The sequence below is a fragment of the Mytilus californianus genome, unplaced genomic scaffold (assembly GCF_021869535.1).
Source record: "Mytilus californianus isolate M0D057914Y unplaced genomic scaffold, xbMytCali1.0.p SCAF_6, whole genome shotgun sequence".
Classification (NCBI taxonomy): domain Eukaryota; kingdom Metazoa; phylum Mollusca; class Bivalvia; order Mytilida; family Mytilidae; genus Mytilus; species Mytilus californianus.
Genome location: NW_026262712.1, coordinates 109,515,610 through 109,538,933, shown reverse-complemented (window position 1 = coordinate 109,538,933; position 23,324 = coordinate 109,515,610). Strand labels below are relative to the sequence as shown.

Genomic DNA, 23,324 nt, shown 5'->3' with positions numbered 1-23,324 from the left:
ATTCTTCTAATAAAACTATGTTCACCTTGGTTTCTTGTAATTTGCGTGATTTTCCATTATCTGCACTTATGGAAAATAATTCGTATAAAAAATAGGAAGTGCACAATGGCATAATATGGTGAAAATTTTGAAAGGTTTTATTCAATTCTGCTAGTTTAGGAGGAAAACCAAATACAAATTTGTCACTTTCGTGCAGAAATGAGCCCCGAAAATCATTCGGATGAAAAATTAGAAAAAAGATGAGTAAGACAGGTTCTGTGAAAGTTTAACAAAAAACTGTCACACACAGTACACGAACAATAGCGGATACAAAATGACAAACAGACGAATAAAAAAACGGACGCACGAACACCCAAATCAAGTTATACCACCGCTTCATACAGCGAGGGGTAAACAAATGGTCATCAAAGCAATAGTACATACTAGAAAAGAACAGTTTACGAAAACTTAAACTTTATAAACAATTTGATAATGTTGAAATAGGGAGAAATATTCCAGACTGATATGTACTGAGCTATATATGATAAGTGTATATTGAACTTTAAGTTAACTTAAGTTGATATATGATGTATGATAATTGAGAATCTGGCCGAATTACGAAATTTCGACATGTGGATGGGATGTGAAAATGAAACCAGTAAAGATACGAACGTCTACGACCCAACCATAAACGGGTTTAAAAAGAAAAACTATAAATAAACATAGAATAATAATTAAAACAAAACCTTATACAGAAAACTTGAGATACAGCAAAAAACCAAGGTCAACTCTGGTGGTTTTGAAGTTTCTGCTCTACATGCTGCACCCGTCGCATGGCCACTGCAAGTGAAAATCCGGAGATGAGTTGCATTGTGTCATGTCATAATCGAGTTAAAAGGCATAGGATTGATGTTACGAAAGTGGTCATTTGTAACACAGATATTCCACAACGGTTACACAAATCAATATGGCGTCCGTAAAACTTTCGAAACAACGACTCAAACTTTACTACTTGAAATTCATGATGCAATAGCTTCCTTGTTAACAAAAACCCTCTATCAAGTAAATCATGTTAGGAAATGCAAGCCATTGAATATCGTATCAACTGGGAGATATACACTCTATATCCAGGTGCCGCTGGTAAGAAATAATCCTAGCTGGAAAATTGAAATCATCTCATTTGTTGTAAAGTGTAGTTCTCAACCGACCTGCATTGTTGTTAATTCCTGGTCAAGATAAGAGGCAGATTTATCTTTTTCTGTATCATCAATTGTCCGAAACTGAAACATTGGCTGAACATTGTTTTCATATCTTCCCGATAAGACTTTTCAGGTTGGTTCATAAAAAATATGTTCGCAGTCTAAAAACTGTTAGATTTACCAGCTCTGAAATGTCGCTCTAGACTACATTTATTATCTCTCATAATAAAATTCAGAAGTCTGCAATACATATTTTGTTTACATATTGATCATAAAATATTATTTTTATAACAAGATAAAAAAATGTGTTTAATTTATACAAATAACAATGACCCTCAATGAAAGCATACATTTTAGTCTTAGATGCATGATTTTTTTGGATTAGTTGTTATTGGCCTTGAACTAGCTGTCAGTAACTGCGAGTACTCTCAGATCTGTACGTGTATGTTTGTTGTGTGGATGTATAAGTACCCTGCCACATCCACTCTGTTTTTGTTAGATGTATTTCTGCTTTGTATCTTTCTGATGAGTTAAGACCTTTTCAACTGATTTTTATAGTATGTTCTTATGTTGTACTGTTACACCACTTTCCCAGGTGAGGGGAGGGTTGGCGCGCCTTCAAACTAGTTCAACCCCGCCACATTCTGTATGTGCCTGTCCCAAGTCAGGAGCCTGTAATTCAGTGGTTGTCGTTTGTTGCTGTATATCATATTTGTTTTTCGTTCATTATATTGTTCATAAATCAGGCCGTTAGTTTTCTCGTTTGAATTGTTTTACATTAGTCATTTCGGGGCCTTTTATAGCTGACTATGCGGTGTGGGTTTTACTCATTTTTGAAGGCCGTACGGTGACCTATAGTTGTTAATTTCTGTGTCATTTGGTCTCTTGTGGAGAGTTGTCTCATTGGCAATCATACCACATCTTCTTATTCTTATATAACTATGATCCTTAATATGATTATTGTAAACATTGTAAAACCATTCACATCACAAATTTACAAATTCAATGCCCTAATTGTTTATTTTCGAAACTGTCAACCACAATTGAAATTTTGATCGCTATAAACTATTTTCATAGGAAGTTTACATTTGTACGAAAATGTATATTTCGTCAGGATAAATATACCGATAAAAACCGTTGAAAATAAACATTCAAAACGTATTCAAATGGATTCAATTCGACAAATTGTACAAATTGTGCATTGCTTCAGAAACAACCATGCAAATACAAGACTTAGTAATGATGTTTACAATGAATTGTTATTGTATGTTATTTGTTTATCTCACATTACTATATTTGAAATATCGTGGCTCATTTCATAAACAATCTTACATGAAACATAATGGTAAAGCATGTGCATTTCAGAAATAAACAAACGATCAATTCTAGAAATCATTTTTTTAGATGAACAATGGGAACAAAATACAAAGATTACTAATAAAAACATTGTGATCTTTATAACTAAGTTTGAAATATAATATTTTGATAAACATGAACACCATGAAAAAGAAATGATACAGATTGTCCAATCTTTTGAAATGGTTCATTATGAAGAAGGTGAAAACATGTCCTTTCGTTGAAATTCATCCTTTCAATACAGATTACACTTCTTGGCAGGATTCATTGGAGAGTTAACTGGACATCTAAATGCTTGTGAAAACTCTCTAACATGTGACATTGCACTGTTTGTACTGTAATGAACAAAATGCGTTTTAAACAAGAAAAATAGATATTTTAATATGCGATACCATTTATGTACTATTAACAATTAACTAATACAAACAAATTCAAGTGTATAAATTCATCACTATATTTTGGTACGCTTAATTTTAGTGGTGAATAGAAAATCGAAAGAATCACAAACTCTTTAAAATCACTGAACTATTAATTGTAGGAAGCATATATCTAGATCCCTGTCAACGAGCATGCGTCTCTTTCACATATTTTGAAGACAATATTAATATTTAATGCGAACACTTGATTTTATCAAATGATATTTTAGAGTTTTTATATGAATTAAGGAGCCACTTAAAGGGCTATTAAACAAAATTGTACGTCCAAACATAGTTAGCTTCAGTGGAGGGACCCTGTCGTTAATCGTTAAATTATTCATCTAACATTGAAACAAAAGGTTAGTTATTTCAAAGAACGATGGTGATTTTTGAACCACTTGTGCCAAAACAAGGAACAAGTATTTTTTTTCTTTTTTTTTGTAATATCCTTATATCTTATACGATCACGAAAAAATATTAAGATCATAACATGAAAAAAAATAATCATAGAAACAAATCCAAACAATCAAAATATATCATTTTATTAATGTTATACATGCATCTGGTGGTTTTTTTAACTGGAATTGCGTATCTTTAGATTGTATGAATCTAGGTTCTGCTACCCTTCAAAACGTTTCTTGTTGCACAACTTATCTTTTCAAGGAATAAAGGGAGGAAAACATAGCCATTTTGGGAATTAAAAATGTGTTCTCCTGAACCGTAAATGTTGTGGTACAGTGTTATGACATTCTTTGATCTAATAATATTTTACTTGAACCTTTCAATGAAATTGTTGTGTTTGAATTCACTAGCGATATGTTTTTGCAGTCTTATATCTTAAGATACCAGAGTAGTAGTTTAATCTCTAATTTAACCGATTATGGTCTATTCCAGATTGTGACATTTCGACTCAGTGTAGATTCGTATAACGTTTGAAGCATGAAAAGCAAGAGACTGTCACCTTGTAGAGGCAGCCGGTCTCGCTCCTTTTGAAGTTCGTGAGGATTCCCTTGACTTTGATTTGTCTTTTTAATCAACTGGTGAAATACAAACATCAGTAAACTACTTCATTTGAACTTTGGTGGATAGTTGTCTCATTGGCAATCATACCACATCTCTGGTGGATAATTGTCTCATTGGCAATCATACCACATCTCTGGTGGATAGTTGTCTCATTGGCAATCATACCACATCTAATTATTGTTATACTGTTGGCTATGTTAATTAGATATAGAAACATCATAAAAATACGTTTGATAAAACAATGGATATACGTACGCTATATCTTCAGATACCCTGCCTCGTATAGCTCTGTCATATGCTATTCTGTCATTCCTATTAAAGCATTCACTCTGAAAAGTAAAACATTTATTTCAAGTACTTACTATTTCTGGAATATGAATAAAAAGATAATTCGGTCATACGTCAACAAGACAGCAACCAGACGAAGCATAAAACTAAAAGTGTCAGAGGTCACAGTGGCGGATCAAGGGGGAGGCAGAGGGCATAAGTCACCCCCGTTTCGTTCGCCATAAAAAAAAATCATGTTTCTCACGATTTATATGAATTTCTAGTTTAAAATTGTCAAAAAATATTTCCCACCGTATATATTTAATTTTCCGGAATAACGCCCCTTTCAAAAATCATGGATCCGCCTTTTGGTCATCATACAGTCCTCAGCAATAGACAAATGTCCTTTCAGTTTGTCAAGCTCTTAGTTGGTCCGATTCGTCTAAAATAGTTGTGAACAAAAGAATAGAGGCAATTTTCTCTGAATTCATTTCCCACCAGGGCCATTTTCAGAAAGTCTTTCTATCTTTGATTTAATGTATAGTATCACAGTCAAATATGTCTACATTAAAGTTCTAACAATGATTTGGGTCGATGCCACTGCTGGTGGACGTTTCGTCCCCGAGAATAAAACCAGCCCAGTTGTCAGCACTTCGGTGTTGACATGAATATCATTTATATGGTCATTTTTTTTTATAAATTTCCTGTTACAAAACTTTGATTTTTTCAAAAAACTAAGGATTTTCTTATCCCAGGAATTGATTACCTTAGCTGTATTTGGCACAACTTTTTTGAATTTTGGTTCAATGCTCTTCAACTTTGCACTTGTTTGGCTTTATAACTATTTTGATATGAGCGTCACTGATGAGTCTTATGTAGACGAAACGCGCGTCTGGCGTATTAAATTATAATCCTGGTACCTTTGATAACTATTTACACCACTGGGTCGATGCCACTGTTGGTGGACGTTTCATCCCCGAGGGTATCACCAGCCCAGTAGTCAGCACTTCGGTGTTGACATGAATATCAATTATATGGTAATTTTTTTTTTATAAATTTCCTGTTACAAAACTTTGAATTTTTCGAAAAACTAAGGATTTTCTGTTCCCAGGAATAGATTACCTGAGCAGTATTTGGCACAACTTTTTGGAATTTTGGTTCAATGCTCTTCAACTTTGCACTTGTTTGGCTTTATAACTATTTTGATATGAGCGTCACTGATGAGTCTTATGTAGACGAAACGCGCGTCTGGCGTATTAAATTATAATCCTGGTACCTTTGATAACTATTGGATGAATTCTAAACCGGCTGTCAAATTGTAAACGCATGAATTATGTCAAGATCCACAACTTTGAGAAATTTGGCCAAATACCAATCTACAACTCTTTGGTTCAACCATACTTCCACAAGACAACCGTGTCGGTTACACTACATAAGAGAACATACCTGTGCATACGACACAAAGAACATTTGTTCATTCGATAGTCCTAATCCTGGAGCTAATTTCTCAATCCTGTTAGCAGCCATCCATTTTTGATAAGCCTTTCAATAAATCAATTATTATTAAATAGATGATAAACAAAAGACATTTTTTTATGTTTAAAGTTTAAGATCACCCCCAGTTTTTGGTGGGGTTCGTGTTGCTTAGTCTTTAGTTTTCTATGCTGTGTCATCTGTACTATTATTTGTCTGTTTGTCTTTTTATTTTTGGCCATGGCGTTGTCAGTTTGTTTTCGATCTATGAGTTTGACTGTCCCTCTGGTATCTTTCGTCCCTCTTTTAAAGATGTCTCAATTACATCTTGAGATAAATGTATATCAAGACTGTAGGAATTATCAAAAAAATCAGATACCATGCTATTGTGATTGCATTGTTTACTGACTTCAGATAACAAATTATTTTGATAAATTAAAATCTTTAGCTGTACTCTTACTTTCTCTGGCAAAACTATGTAACTTGAGTCTCGGGTCGAGGTAACAGGTGTTGTGGTAGTTAAAAACGTAATATTTATTTAATTATTATTATGACATAATACGCTTTTTTTCACATATTTAATTTTATGTTTTTAATAAATATACTAGTTACTCTATTTATAAATAATGTGAATCATGTAATAAAGATTTTACGTAAAGAGGTTTGTATGAAGCACAATTAGATAAATTCAAATAAAAGAATTTGACTGCGTTTTCTCTTCTTCTTTTTTTCACAGTATAGAAATGATAAAACTTTTACAAAACAACTAAATGATGAAATTATGGTTAAACTCTGTACACAATTTCTGACCAATTAATATCCCTCGGTCCTGTAGTCTCTTTTATACTTGTTTCATGTATTTTGCATTTTTTTAATTAAAATATTGCATCAAAAACGATTTATCAGTACGATGATTTATAAATATTTTTTCGTTTATTTTATTTTGTCAAATTAACAATAGGTATTTTGAAACAATAGTCTGCAGCGCCGACTGAAATGGAACATGGATGTCTTACGTTTATATCAGATCAATAAAATGACATTGACAACAACTAAATTGATTTCACCAAATATAAAAATCCTTCAAAAACAATTAACCCTTTATAAGATCTGACAATTACCCTGAATGCTAGCTTGACTCCACTTGCGATTGCCATTCCTTCACGAGCATATCTCCGTCCATTTACAGGAACCTTGGATGAAAATATACAAAATGCAGAGGGTTTATATGTTATCTTCTTGTTCAAATTTAATACTGGTTCTATTGCAGTTTGATTATGTATTCATTACTACATTTATGAGACTGGCTCGTTAGGCTAATTTGTCAACATTTTTCTGTTTCGGTTTCGGGAGCTTGGCAATATAGACATTTTTTAATTGTTAAAGACAATATGATGACGTTTAAGCCTTGTTTTTTTCTGTTTTGTGAGATTGCTGTCCTAAAAATGGTTAAAAAATAAGGTTCAAACTCCTTCAGGCAAAGTTGAATTACAATATTAGCCTCTTTTAGCCTCAAGCATACCTCATTTATTATGTTAAGTTTTTTCACTTCAAATGTAAACTACAGGACATTTGTTTTCACAATTGTTTTAAATAAATATTAATGGTTCGGTCCATGTTTTTCAATAGAAAGCCCAAAAATAAAATCTGATAAAAAACACACCTCATGTTTACATCAACAGTTTTGCAATTGCATACCACAAATATAATCCTTAAATCTGAGAAAAACTAAATATCTTATTTAAAGAAATAAAACTAATACTTTATAAATCTATTTCGTACGATGCTCTTGTAATGATTTACCTACAGGAGGCTCATACCCAACATATGAAAGCCAAAGATGTATGATAACTACCTAAACATGCGAAGAGCTTAATCATCATCAAAAGGGACTAAAAAAGAATAACCAAATCAATCTGAGGTCAACTTTTGATTTATACTTTGAATTATACTGTAGCGATCAGTTGATATTTGTATTTTACTTTATGTAAAGACATGCAAGCCTTCTAATGGTAAAATAACAGTGATTATGTGTTAGTAGTGAGAGAAATTGTGAGTGTGAATAGCCTTTTTTTCCCCGGTAACTATATTCTTGTATAATATAAATTACTGATTTAAAACACAAAATGGATAGTCTTGTACATATTATTCAATGTTTACCCCCAAAACCATAGTCAGGTGTTGGTTGTAGGGGTATTATAGTCATGACTACTGAAAAACAAATAAAAGATAAAAAAAATTCTGCATCAGGGAGTTGGAACCTTAGTTTTTTTTTATTCTTTTATGGTGCATAGCCAGATAAAGTGTATGAATTGAAGCAGTTCTGCTAAGTTTCATTTAAACGGACAGATGAACGCACAGTTAGACAGAACAAGAACACAACGCCTCTTTTTGGGATTCATTATTATCAAAACTATTACTGTAAATTCAGAAATTATTGCGTGCATTTATTATTGCGAATTTTAAAGAATGGACTAAAATGTGAGATTAATTATTGCGATTTCAGGAAAATCTGCATACAGTTATATGTATCAAATATCAGAATGCGAATTTTTATTATTGCGATACTCATTCATTCGCATTATTCGCATTAATAAAAACCTCGCAATAATTTCTGAATTTACAGTATTCAAAACCAACAATATGATTTACATTTCGGATGCCCTTCTGAAACAGAAAACATACCGCTTGTAGAGAAAATTGGCCAGGTACAGCAAAGGGTCCCATAGTTTTATTATTGAAATAATCAATAAAACAATTTGTGGTAGTATTATATGACAGTTTGGTTTTATTTGACCACCATCCTTGCACATTGTAGTCTCCATTCTTATCGTAAATGGAACCTAAAAATAGAATTTAAACTTTAGAAAAATGAAATGTACTAGTTTAGAGAATCCTTTCACATTTGCAAATAATTTTATTTATCGGTGTCATAAAAAAAATAATTCAAAATTTTTGAACTAGACTGTATATAACCGTTCAGAATTTATGTATTAATTAATTGATTGTGTCTGAAGAAAACCTCTGTATAACATGTATATCTCTTATTTTTACATTTTAAGTTTGTACATACCAAATCGGTCTATTGCATGTACAAGATAATGCCCCAACAAACTACCCATAGAACCAAAGTTTATGTAATGTGGAAGTGAATAATCATAGACAGGAAATTGCAGCAAACCAGCTGGCACAATTAGCTCATGCCAAGGTCCATAGTATTCCATATAAGTGTCGTAAGTATGTAAAACCCATCTTGATCTGTCTTCTCCGACACGTAACCTGTTGTTCCAGTCTTTTAGTTTGAATTTGTTAAGGCTCAGTTCATTTTCAAAATAATCAGTTCTGCTAACTTTTAACTGTAAAAGTAAAAATTTTGATTGAGACAAATATAAGTTCTGATGTAAATTTGCTGAGACAACTGATCAGATTTCGTACATAAGCTATTAGGAATTCAAGCATGTCATTAAACAACGCACCTAATGTATGATACTGAAATTACTAATATATGGGTAATAGGAAAGATATAATCAGGAAGATTTGGACAATTGGGAATTATAAATAAATCCAGTTCAGACAATATATTTTAAGTGCTAAAGTTACAATTTGTTAATCCGTTTATCTAACCTTTTACGTTTCTTTGTGTTTAATTAATTCTATTGTTAAATATATGTTTGTCGTGATGGAAATCACTCTGACCATGACAAGTTAATCCGTTGGACACTAACCCTTTTCTATAGTAACTGTTTTTTATATATGCTTTTGTATGTTATTTTGTAGTCAGTTTAGGTCTTAGGTCTGGTACTGTCCGGACCTTGCTAATAAAGTTTAAAGTATTGGTATTCCGTCTTTGAGTTACTATAACACGGAAAACTCCCCGGTTATATATTGGTGGAGGTACCCGCGGCACGATCTTGAGCTAGTTCCCCCAAACTAGTAATGAATACCTCTAGAAGCAACTATATGGAAGGAACCTGGAATTACCAGCCTTGCAGAAATGGACATCCGTTTCCGATGAGAAAAGCAGATACCTATTTGGACTTTCTGTGCAAATATTGCGGTAGGACATTGAACGTTTTCACCTACCATCGGTGTTATGCAGCTAACGCTTATTGTTACAAGTGCAGACATCATGGACATTTTGCCCGTATGTGTAGTTTTCACGTTAAGTCGTGTGAAAACCCAAAACCGAAGAAGAAATCAAAGTCAAAAATTCAAAGAGACAGCGACCGAATGAGAACGTTTATTGAGAAGAAACAAATGTCTCAATTTCCGTTTTAAGAACTCGAGGACAAGGAACTCTCCGCTTTTACGTGCTCCATACAGGACGAATCCGCGAAACTACACATTAACAAGTTGAAAGTGTCTAACCGAAACTTCATCAAACACTAGTAACGGGTTTTACTACTGAAACGGTCATTTTAAACTGAACAACTCTTAAATGCCTGAATTTACCGCAAGGAAAAATGTCAAGATCTTTTTCAGTTGTTCAGTACATGTTCAGTACACTAACTACTGCGATCGATTAAGTACCAGTTAGTACTGGTTCAGGTAATTAAGAAAAAACGCCTAGCGTTAAATCTAGTACTGACAAGTACATTTTAGTATACTTCAGTTCATCGATAGAATCGTTGTCCAGTACTTTTCAGTGTATCAAAATAATATGAGGATAGCTTCCCTTTGATTAGCAGAGGAATCGAAATAAAAAAATAAAAAAAAATCGAAAAAAAAAATGAATAAATAAATATAAAGAGACATGATCGGCAACGGGACTGTAGATACACGGTTTTGTTAACATGCGTTTCATTTTCATAAATTGGTAATTTATAACATAGATAATAACTGTTAAAATATTTGTATGAAAATAGCAATAACCAAATAACATTCTAATAATTATTCTTTAATGGTTATGCAAATATAAAATATTGATGACTGTAAACCGAGACTACAGCTGTAAATCGATTTCCGTAAAGATTAGAATGATGAAAAATCCCGATAGCTTTCGAAAATATCAACGCTATGATTTCGCGCCGTTTGTCTGGTCTTTTAGTAGTTTCTTGCTGTGTCCGACTGAATTAACGTAAGTATATATTTTGAAAACATTTTGACAGTTTCGATTGATATACATTCCTTACTTTACACAAGGATTTGCTATACAAATCCTTGCTTTACAAGAGTGTTTGTTTGATTTGTGAACTAGTTGAATGATCATTATCTGTTTATATCGACGACTTTCACAAGAAAGGGGGTTTGGTTATAATACATCTGTTCATTGAAATTCCTGTTCTTCGACATTTAAAACAAAATAATCTAAAACGAGCAGCTGATCAATATCAAGCATTAATAGTATAAAATTTAGCCTTAACATCAAAATAAACATGGACAGCAGGGGCGGATCCAGCCATTTCTAAAAGGGGGTTCCACAGAAATCGCTGTGCTGAAGTGTGAAAATTCTAAATTTGATACCATAGTGAAAGATAATGCAATGTTGAGTAACAGTTTGGACAAATTAAATTTGGAACGTTTAGAACATGGCCGGATAATTCAAAAGATCGAACATGAATTAGCCGAACATACAAGTCGAACTAAAAATTTTGAAAAAGAAATAAGTGGTTATACAGATAGAAATGAACATTTGGAAAGAGTAATAGTTCAACTGAAAGAGGAAAACCTAAATTTAACGAACACCAGACAACGCTTAACAATGGAGTTCAAAAATTCTGACATGCAGTACAATCGCATCTTAAATGATATGGAAGACAAAATTCAGAGACTTAAGGAAGAGAACGTAAACAGTAGACACGAGATTCAACATCTAGATATAAAACATTCAAACCGAGATGTGCGTTCGACCCTTGCAATTTGCTCGCGTGGCAATTCGCAGCAACGTCATCGGCGAGGAGGAGGATACCCACGAGGATAACAAAATTCATTCGGCAACATCGGAGACCGAGTTTAGGTGGAGTAGTGGCGAATATAACCAGGAAGATTTGGACAAATGTGAAATAGAAATAAAGCTAATTCCGACAATATATATTTTAAGTGCTATAGTGACAATTTATTAATCCGTTTATCAAACCTTTTACATTTCTTTTTGTTTAATTAATTCTATTGTTAAATATATGTTTGTCGTAATGGAAATCACTCTGACGATGACAAGTTAATCCTTTGGACACTAATCCTTTGCTATAGTAAATGTCTTCTATATATGCTTTTGTATGTTATTTTGTAGTCAGTTTAGGTCTTAGGTCTGGTACTGTCCGGACCTTGCTAATAAAGTTTAAAGTATTGGTATTCCGTCTTTGAGTTAATATAACACGGAAAACGCCCGATTATAAAGACGCCATGTTATTTTTGTTACCCATTTTTGCATATTATGTCACAAATCGGAACTTGTGTATATTTTCCGCTTATCGTTGACATAGCCCCGTCTCATTTTCCACGTTTGAGACCGCACTAAATGTCACTTATCATCGAATGTAAACTTGCGAAGAGCAACAGGTGGCACATGAGCGGTTTACCCTTTGGTAGCAGCTTAATTAATCCCCCTTTTTACAGTGGGGTTCGTGTTGCTACATCTGTAGTATTGTGTTGACTGTTATCTTTATCTTTTAAATAAGGTGTGGACTGCTTGTGCATCCGTTAGTACAAGGGTGTGCATTTTAAATAAGGTGTGGACTGCTTGTGCATCCATTAGTACAAGGGTGTGCATTTTAAATAAGGTGTGGACTGCTTGTGCATCCGTTAGTACAAGGGTGTGCATTTTAAATAAGGTGTGGACTGCTTGTGCATCCGTTAGTACAAGGGTGTGCATTTTAGATAATGTGTGGACTGCTTGTGCATCCGTTAGTACAAGGGTGTGCATTTTAGATGATACATTTCCATTTGTTTTATGTTGCTTTTTTCTTTTCTGTTATTGATTTTGTTTATTGTATGGTTGCTTGCTTGCTTGCTTTGTTTTGTTTTGTTTTGTTTTGTTTTTATTGTTTTTTGTGGGTTTTGTTTCTTGTTGAAGGCCTACGGTGACCTTGATTAATAAAATCTTTGTCCTTTAATCTCACTGACACACATAATACATCTCATTATTTTTATACATCTAACATTTAATCAGTGTAAATTTCCACAATAGTATGATTGCCGTTCCGCCTATATTACAGCAAATAGATGTTTCAAAAGTAATATAACATTTTGATTGGAAAATAAGTTGAACAACAATACGGTGATATTCATCTCCAATGAAACGCAACAACAATAACTTCCTTTTAACTGTGACAAAACCTTTCTGAATTTTGGATCCAAAATGCTCTTCAAATTCTTTCTTGATTTTTTTTAACTATTTTGATTCAAGCGTCACTGGTGAAACGCGCGTCTGGCGTACACAATTGTAAGCTTGGTATCTTTGACGAGTTTTTTTTCACGAAGTCTCCGTGACGACATTACAACAATTTGTAGGAATATTTTAAAAAGAAACAAAACTTGCTTTAGTATTAAGACATTTTAATAAGAACCCAATGTTTCTACAATTAAGTGGCGTTGTAAAAGTTTTGACTTCGGCGAACGTTTTATACCCCAATGAAAAATCAAATAAAGGCATTCAGTTCTTTAAACAAGAGTGCACACGCTGAAATATCTCGCCTACTATACTGACCATTGATTTTATGTTGATAGTCCTACATATAAAGTTTTACTACAAGTATCACATTAACATTTATGATCCAAGAAAATGAGGTCAAGGTCAGATAAACAAAGCCGGAAATATATGTACACCTTTAATACAATCATTCCATACACAGAATATAGATGACCTATTGCTTATAGTATAAAAGAAACAGACCAAACCGTGCAAATTCTATACTAACTAATGAACCATGAAAATGAAGTCAAGGTCAGATGAACCCTGCCAGACATACATGTACACCTTAAAATCATTCCATGCATTAAATATAGTTGACCTATTGCTTAAAGTATCTAAGAAACAAAGTTAACCCGGAAAACTGAACATTGACCAATCAACCATGAAAATGAGGTGAAGGTCAGATTATACCTGCCAGACAGACATACACACATTACAATCATTCCATACAACAAATATAGTTGACCTATTGCTTAAATTTTAAGAAAAACAAACCAAAACACAAAAACTTAACATAAGCAATGAACCATGAAAATGCGGTCATTGTCAAATAAAACCTGCCAGAATGACATATACATCATAAAATATTTCTATATACCAAATATAGTTGACCTACTGCATACAGTATTAGAAAAACAGACCAAAACACAAAAAACTTAACATTGAGCAATGAACCATGAAAACGAGGTCAAGGTCAAATAAAACCTGCCAGACTGACATGTACATCGTGAAATATTTCCATATACCAAATATAGTTGACTTAATGCATACAGTATTAGAAAAACAGACCAAAACACAAAAACTTAACATTGAGCAATGAACCGTGAAAATGAGGTCAAGGTCAAATAAAACCTGCACGATTGACATGTACATCGTAAAATATTTCCATACACCAAAAATAGTTGACCTACTGCATACAGTATTAGAAAAACAGACCAAAACACAAAAAACTTAACATTAAGCAATGAACCGTGAAAATGAGGTCAAGGTCAAATAAATCCTGCCAGACTGACATGTACATCGTAAAATATTTCTATATACCAAATATAGTTGACCTATTGTATACAGTATTAGAAAAACAGACCAAAACACAAAAACTAACTTATGACCACTGAACCATGAAAATAAGGTCAAGGTCAGATGACACTTGCCAGTTGGACATGTACACCTTACAATCATTACATACACCAACTATAGTAGACCTATAGCTTATAGTATCCGAGATATGGACTTGACCACGAAAACTTAACCTTGTTCACTGATCAATGAAATAAGGTCGAGGTCAAGTGAAAACTGTCTGACAGGTATGAAGACCTTGCAAGGTACGCACATACCAAATATAGTTATCCTTTTACTCATAATAAGAGAGAAATTAACATTACAAAAAATCTGAACTTTTTTTTCATGTAGTCACTGAACCATGAAAATGAGGTCAAGGACAATGGGCATATGAAAGACGGAAACTTCATATCATAAGGCATCTTTCTACCTTTTGAAATATTAGGCTTTTAAGAAGTTAGTTAACGCCGCCGCTGCCGGATCACTATCCCTATGTCGAGCTTTCTGCGGCAAAAGTCGCAGGCTCGACAAAAATGGTGCTGCCTTTTAATATCGAAAATTTGCTATGGCAAATTATGTCATCAGCGAAGTTTACTGAATACGTCCGAAATTTACTGAATATGTCCGAATGTACAATTTATTGACCGACTAACATGTTGAATAAGTAAATGACTACTCACTGACTGGTATATAGACGTGAGTTGATCATCGTTCATCATAAAATCAGGGTAGCCCATTTTGTCCAAAGATGTCATTATCTGTTATAAAATAATCAATACAAAATTGACATGCTACAAAATACCAAATCTCATAAACTTAACTTTACGGAAATTTTTTTGTCGAATTATCCAATTGTTCTTTTTTTATTCTATCTTCGGATAAATTGCTTAATTGGTAAAAAAAATAATATCAATATACAAGGGACTTCGTATTTATGCGTGTTAATTTTGTAATGGCACTGAAAATGAGGGTTATTGGATATGGACAGAAATTTATCCTTGCAACAGGCCACCTACGTACCATCAAAGTGTTGTTGCAAAGGTTCTCAACGTCAAAGAGCGTGGCACTCTCTCAACACGTTAGCGTCCCCATTCTGACCGGACGTGGCTGCGAATTTATACATCCCGCACAGCAAAACCGATGTTCCACTTTTGCAAGGGTTTGAATACCAATCGCCGATGAACAAGAGATGACCATATTTCTATACCAAGTCACCATGTCGTCTCGTGCATTTACATGTATATAAATTATGTTCAAACGTACATTTGATAGAAATTCAAGTGAAATATTGGAAAAAGGCAGGCGAGGCAAAAAAAGCAGTTCAGAATAACATGGGTAACATTAATATGATAACAGAACTTGGAAATTGAATTAATAAAACAGAATGGAGAGCAACCATAAACTACGGGCTAAGTGACATAAATCATATGATATATGGTTATTTTTCTTGAATACTCTGCACAGTTGTATGGTTGTATGTCAATTAGCATCTTTGAACTATAGCTTCAGACTTAGGTATACATGTATATCAAGGTATCCAATAGTACCACATGACATTTCCGAGGTCAACGAAAAAATGATAGAATACCTTCTCTTTTGCCAAGTCTTTAGTAACACGATCCATAAACACATTCTGCACAATACCGTCTGACATTGCCTTTTTAATGTAGTCCAATATTTCGTGAACCTACAGGAAAAGAAATAAAGATGCAGCTGAACCAATGATACATTCATTAAAAAATGACGTCAACATATTCAAAGAACTGGATTTCTTTAAAATATTAATAAAACCATTGCACAATGATGTTCTCCTTCAGAAATGGAAATAAACATTAAGGGGACAACCTTATATTATGAGAAGTGCAGGAGCATTTTTTGCTGATTGCATATTGATTTTTATCTGTTGCTATGCATGTTTATATTTTGTCACTTTTGTATTCAATTATATTCTGCATTTTGTGTTGCAGACTATTGTTTGCATCCTCTCTTGAGCAAGATTATTCAATTTCAGTTCTTAACAGGCCACGATAATCATCTTCAAAATCCTCCTCCCCCAACCCAACCAGAAAATCAAATGATGGTCCCCTAATGTAGACTAAAAATAAATTGACGATGTCACAGATTTTTGTAACATTTTGCTTAAACTAGTTTTTCTTCACATTAAACTGGAAATAGAAAAAATATTGATTTAATTGTTTTATTTTCTAAAATATGATTGTATATACAATGTCAGTTAACTGCATTTGTTGTTAAATCTGAGGCATCACTCATTGAATATAACTAGACCTTTATTAACATACATTTGGAGAATTTCAGTCTAGCCCCATTCTTTGAAACTAGAAATACATCGTGCAATGTATTAATTTTATTGACTGTAACAATGCTGACCTTTTGTTTGTTTCTATCAGCAAAATGATCCTTAACATAAAGTGAACTAAGAGCATCTCCCATATTTGTATCCATGTTGTAAAAACAATAATACCACGTGCCAAGGAATTGTGGTATACCATATCTATCTACGTAAAATTCGCGATTAGCATGAACATACTCCCAAGACAACTGTTGAACATAGCGATATGCCATCCTCCATGTAAAGTAGTTGTTCAGCATCCTTTAATGTAAAGAAAAGAAAATGCTCGTCCTTTGAAAGCTTTTGTTTTAAAATGATTCTTATACAGTTCTAAAGTGAATACTAGTATACAAATTATATTGACATATATAAATATAATAAATTAATAATTTAGATATAAGAGTAATGCCAATATATAGTATGAAGTCTATACTTGTCTGAAATAAGAACAATACCCTTTTAAAAAGTTAAAAATAAAGATACACAATTTTCACAAATTCAGCGCTATACAAAAATAGTATGATTGATTGATTGATAATTTTTTAAGATATCAATAGGGAAATAAATATATAATGTGAAAAATGTATATAAAGACACGATCATCTTCAGCTGCCTTGTCCTGTAACAAACCACGTAAACACTAAATTTAAAAAAAATATATTCAATTGAAGAACAAATTCAGAGAATTTGCGACTAATCTATACACATCACTAACACGCAAGACAGCACATAACAGGAGTATTCTATATACTAGTAACTGGTTACATCAAGTATTGTATATTTGTAAATATGTAACAAGAAGAAAGACTTAATCACAAACAAAGTTCTTTTTTCGTTAAAATTAATCTTAGAATTAACAAAAGCTCGATTAAAACATCTAGAGATAATCATATTGACGAGAGAAAAATACAAGTTTTTATTTGTTTACAAAAAGATATATAAAGCCAAGTATGCACCGATTTTTATCAGGTCCTAGATTTTTCACCATGTCAACCATCTGTCTTAACCAATCATCCTCCATAATGACAACCTTTGTATAAGCGTTTACACCAGCTTCTCTAAACATTTTGGTTAACATGGAAGTGAAGTCAATCTACAAGCAGAAAAGGTTTTTTTAAATCACTTCGTTCTGATATCATTAAATCAAGAATGTATCTAAGTAACTTGGATTGAAAAAATTAAACCCCTACATGTACTTCTGTAAACAGACCTATAGAATGACAACCAAAAGCATATAACCTGTAGGTCAAATAAAACATTTTTAAGAACATTTTAAGTGTCCTTATATTATATTCACTCCGACAGGGGAATTTAAGAGCTGTGCCTTGGTGTTTGAAAAATTATATAAATTGTACTATCTTTTAATCAGTTTAATGTACAAAATATCGACAGTGTTTTCACAAGGTAGTGTGTAAACACCTTTCGGAGCATTTTCGGGCTTGAGAAATTGCATGATGATATAAATAAACTATGTAGTAGTTCGGATTCCCGGAAAACCCGTCTTTTAAAGTAGAATTCAATAATGTATTTATTCTGATTTTGCTTTCACTTTATGACTGTGAAAACCTTTTGGTATCATATGGGAATATATACTCTTTTCTTTGACACGTAGAAAGAAGTTTTATAAAAATATTTTTCTGATGACTATGATAATGATGGTTTAGGGCTGCATTATCTCTCAACATGAAAAATCAAAATGACGGCAAAAATATACTGAGGGCAAACTAAACAACCCTGTTACACAATTGAAATCGTTTATTAAGATATTTGAGAATGTGGAATATTTGAATCTTCTACTAGACCTTATGTAAATTTAACATCAAATCTTTGCAAATTAAATAATTCTAAAAATGTGTCCATAAATGTTTACTATCACAAATTACTCATGAATGCTTGGTATATAAATTGCTACTGTATAACAGTGCATGGTCAAAAGTATTCGTTACCTACATTTTTTTGAAAATTAATTTTGAAGGCATTTATGGTTGGATTTTTACAAATCAGGTGTTGAAAGACACAGAATTGGCTAAAGAATAGTTATTTGTATGGTCGTAGTTTTGTCTTCAATTGTTTTTTTTTTCTATCAATGTGAACACGTATAATAATTCTTTACAATTTAATTTGGTTGAAATATATAGCAAATTTCTAAACAGAAAATAATATTTGTGTTTATCTCATGTGAAAATGAAAATACTCCACAACAATAATACAACCAAATAAACAAATAAAACCTGTGACAATTCTGCTTCTGTTGGTTCCAAATTGCTTCAAATCAAACCAGAAATGACCCCAAAATAACATAGTTTTATATGAAATATTAGTGAAATATGTCAAGTATCGGATACTTATGGCCACGCTCTGTATAATAATTCCAACTTACGACGTTTCCAGTTTGTGCTGTAAAATCTCGTAAAGAAATTCTTTTTTCATCAGCATGAGGATCATATGTGGGATAGGTGTAAGCAGTTAGCTAAAAGAGATATCAGAACGACTCTTTATTGGAGTTATTGCTCTTAAAAGAAGTTTTTTACCAATTTTTAGGGTTTTTACCTATTATCTTAAAAACTATAAAACTATAATAGATCATAGACACTTTTTAAAAATAGCAAAAATGATCAGAAAGACAAGATCTGCAGATAAGTCAACATGGCTAAAATCGTCAGTCAATTTCTTCAATGGAGTTATTGCTTTTAAAGACGATTTTTACCTATTTTTAGGGTTATGCCTTTTATCTTGAAAATTATAAAAGATAGAAAAAATTATCAGCAAGGCAAGAAATTCATATATCAAGTCAAATTTTATGGAAGTGATTGATCTTAAATAACACGATTTTTTACCCTTTTTGTGTTTTGAGCAAAAACCAAAGAAGATAGAGAGAAACTGTGGACAGAAAAAAAATATTAGAAATGCAATATATAAAAAAAGAGATTCTTGACATTCTAAACATTTTTTTTTTGTATTCGCAAATTTAGAGAGAGCTCCAACTAAATAATTAATTACAGTTTTTATCTAATGAACAAGTTACATCCCTTAAGTTAAGTTATTTTTTTTTTTGCAATTGTATACTCTTGATATTTAACCCTAACACATACATTAAAACAGATATTCAATGTGTTTTTTTGGTAGAAAAGTCGATTGTTGACATCTTTCGGTCTCTACATTATGAGGAATTTTCATAATGTTTACAAAATCTTCAGTTTAAATCTCAAAATTATCTTTCAATTTTAATTGCATAAAAAACCCAAAACCCATGACTTTAAAATATTTCAATTATTTTAGGTCCAACAGGGCCCCTTAACATACCAAAATCAATATATGATTTAATTGTACTTACATTTGCAAGTTTGAGTTCCATACCATATGCGTCGTTAACAAAGGTTTCAATTTTCTGAGTGGAGTTTTCTATTGTCATATTAGAATCTCTCACTAACAACGTTCCAACGGTTTTCATAAACTTCTTCAAATCTTGGGAATACTAAAAGACACACCAAAATAACAGAAATATATTTGTGTCATAAGAAGTTACTTACCGCGTGTGACTGTCACTGAGACAACTGTCCACCAGAGACCTTGTAACGAGGGATTAAAAAATATGGCTTTTCGTATGGCCTTCAACAATAAGCGAAATCCATTGCTTTGAATAATCCATAAACTGCACAAACAAAATGTAAAACAACTCAAAACAAAAAAACCGACGGACATGTTTATGCTAAACACAATAAAAAATATAACAAATATGGCAGACTGCAACCAGGCTCCTGACTTAGGACAGGTATACAAATAATGTGACGAGATTAAACAGGTTTGTGAGCGCCCAACCCTCCCCTAACCCTGAACATTGATGTAAATGTACAGTTGGAAAGGGTTTGACTTATTAGCACGACAAGTAGCATAAGCACAACCATAAAAAAACCAAAGACATAAAATACCGACCAAAGAGTCCTCGCGGTTACTGAAAGCTAATCCAAAGCCAATTTTAACCAATGAATAATCCATGTCTTCCCAGACTAAAAGTTAATCTAAAGTTTTAGGACGTGTATAAAATATGCACTTGGTTTTCATCAGAAGATATTTACAAAATACAACAAACATGCCAGCAACAATAACCTTGAACTGTTTGAGTATTTCAGTTTTAAGTCCTTGTTATTTGTTTGCTTATAGTTTCAAATAAATAAATGTTAGATAATCTGAAGCGTTGCGTTATCCTCAAAATGATGTAGATCGATGTTGAAACACCAGATCGCTTTATCTTTTTATTAGTTACAAGCACTTTGGTATACTGGATAGTTCTTAAATGAAAAACAGTTTGCGTCCTGTCTGATCTTGTTATGAACCCCATATAAGAATATAAAGTTCACCTTCTGAAATAGTGTCAAGGATTTGACAGATTTTAAGAGTTAAGAGGGTTGTGATGAACTTTCTCGTCGTGCGTTTAAACACCTTTTCGTTCGCTACGATAAGTACGGTAAAAGTCACGTGCGTTTATTTTCTTTTATTGTCCCCCTTTAACTCGTACTTGTCAGTTACCATTTGCGTCAAATAGAGTAAAACACATATCGTTAAAAAATATATAGTTAATCGTTATTTGTCTTACCCCATTCCCACCCTCAATCACGTTTATATTTGGTCAAAAAGGACACATGCGCTTGGGAACATGATTTGGATTATTTTTTTTTTTATTGTTTGCACTGACTATTCAATTTTCTATTTTTATACCAAATACTGAACGCTACTTAGCTTGTCTTTCCTTGTGTTTGGATGAATATATCCACTATGATAAAATTCCTCATTTTACTACCCATACTTAAAAACAAGAAGGTAGCTAACTTGGAGCCATTTTGTTTAAGATTTGAATTTTCGTGCCCTGAAGTTTATTAAAAATGCAAGGGAGACTGCTTTCCCCCGAACTTTTACCAAAGGGAAACGATCTTTTCCAGGGCTTTTTCGGGGCTCGTCCCAACGATTTATTAATCTCAGAAGGGATGTTTCGAACATCTACCCCTAATTAATCATCCGGACATGAGAATTCAGGCTTAGAACAAAATGGCGTTGAGTTGGCTGCCTTGTTGCTTTTATACATTAATAGTAACATAGTAATATACCACTAAAATACAAACACATTTTAGATTATAGGTTAGACCGTTGGTTTTCCTGTTTGAATGGTTTTACACTAGTCATTTTGGGGCCCTTTATAGCTTCTGTTCGGTGTGAGCCAAGGCTCCGTGTTGAAGGCCGTACTTTGACCTATAATGGTTTACTTTAAATTTACAAATTGTGACTTGGATGGAGAGTTGTCTCATTGGCACTCATACCACATCTTCCTGTATCTAAAAATTAATTTATTTTGTTTAATCGTTTAGATGGTTTTGTCAGAAATTTCATTCAATTCTACTCAATTCGAATGATATGCAATTCGCTAGACAAGGGTAACGATCCAGTTCTGATCCAGTCCACTCCTAGAACTGTATCGTAACCCTTGGCTACCGAAGAGGAATGATATCAGCGGATGAAAAATGTATAAATGTTTCGCTTTAAGACCACTTATTGTAACCGATACAGACGACAAAGTAAGCATTACTATGTTTCGCTTTCGGAACTTTCGCAACTAAAAAAGACAGAACTATCATGTAAGGAAGACGATTTTACATTTTGATTAAAATTTGTCATACCTTCTCATCTTCAGCGTGAACGTAATACCACCAATACATGCTCATACCAGAATAATCTATCTGTAGGAAGAAAATTTGCGACATTAAATAAGGAAAACAAATGACTGTACGACGAGAACAAGTTAGTTCTAATTATATTTTTTTGTTTCTTAAAACATGTGCTTAATCAGTTCAAAATGCATTAAAAAAAAAGGACATGCGACTCTTCAACAATCTTGATAATCAGTATTCGATGGTTGTGGGGCCAAAGGTTGTCTGTGATATTTACATAATTTAAAACAAATGAAACTAACACTTAATAAATTGTGTCCGATCGCTTTTCATATTTATTTCTCTCATGAAATTTCAAACCAAATATTTGGAAGCCATGCATGATAAAATATCTAAAAACGGCAATAGCTTTGCAACAAAAAAGGGACTTAAAAAGAATAGTCAAATTAATCTAAGTTCAACTTTGTCTAAAGGAGTTGGAATTTATCTCTACTTTTAAAAATGTTTGCCCCAAACAAACTTAGATAAAACCATTATTTTTTTGGCTAGGACAGCTACAACAAATCTGACATTTTGCGCTTTTACAATATAAATTCTATTATGACTATTATAATGTTGTTTCAAAATATGTTGCAGTCGAGCATACATCTTAATGTTAAATACAGTAAGAACAATATGCATGCAAGTAAGTTTATTATAACTTTATCGTTAGGTAAAAGCTCTAATAAAACTTGAAGTAAAGAATATTGCGGTATTGCATACGTTTAAGGTGGTACACAACACTACAGGGATATAACTCTGTAAAAAGCAGCTGAACGTTTTAATCACGTTCTATTGTTACTCAAGGAAATATTAAGCTTCTCAATGATCAAAATTAGTGTTTGTCAAACTGCTATATATCCAATGAAATTT

The 23,324-nt window shown here is 32.7% G+C and overlaps 1 protein-coding gene across 1 annotated transcript in view; it reads right to left on the bottom strand.

The window, feature by feature from the left end:
• Positions 1-2,744: 2,744 nt before the first annotated feature.
• LOC127704857 (endothelin-converting enzyme homolog) overlaps positions 2,745-23,324 on the bottom strand; it is a 30,624-nt gene continuing 10,044 nt past the window's right edge. The window contains exons 2-14 of the mRNA XM_052209083.1: positions 22,422-22,481; positions 20,087-20,227; positions 19,133-19,222; positions 17,709-17,845; positions 16,791-17,013; positions 15,991-16,089; positions 15,083-15,160; positions 8,787-9,069; positions 8,399-8,556; positions 6,835-6,906; positions 5,687-5,782; positions 4,229-4,302; positions 2,745-2,869 (exon numbers count right to left, since the gene is read on the bottom strand). Of these exons, the coding sequence (XP_052065043.1) occupies positions 2,770-2,869; positions 4,229-4,302; positions 5,687-5,782; positions 6,835-6,906; positions 8,399-8,556; positions 8,787-9,069; positions 15,083-15,160; positions 15,991-16,089; positions 16,791-17,013; positions 17,709-17,845; positions 19,133-19,222; positions 20,087-20,227; positions 22,422-22,481 (1,611 nt within the window). The 3' untranslated portion in view covers positions 2,745-2,769. The remainder of the gene's footprint in view (positions 2,870-4,228; positions 4,303-5,686; positions 5,783-6,834; positions 6,907-8,398; positions 8,557-8,786; positions 9,070-15,082; positions 15,161-15,990; positions 16,090-16,790; positions 17,014-17,708; positions 17,846-19,132; positions 19,223-20,086; positions 20,228-22,421; positions 22,482-23,324) is intronic.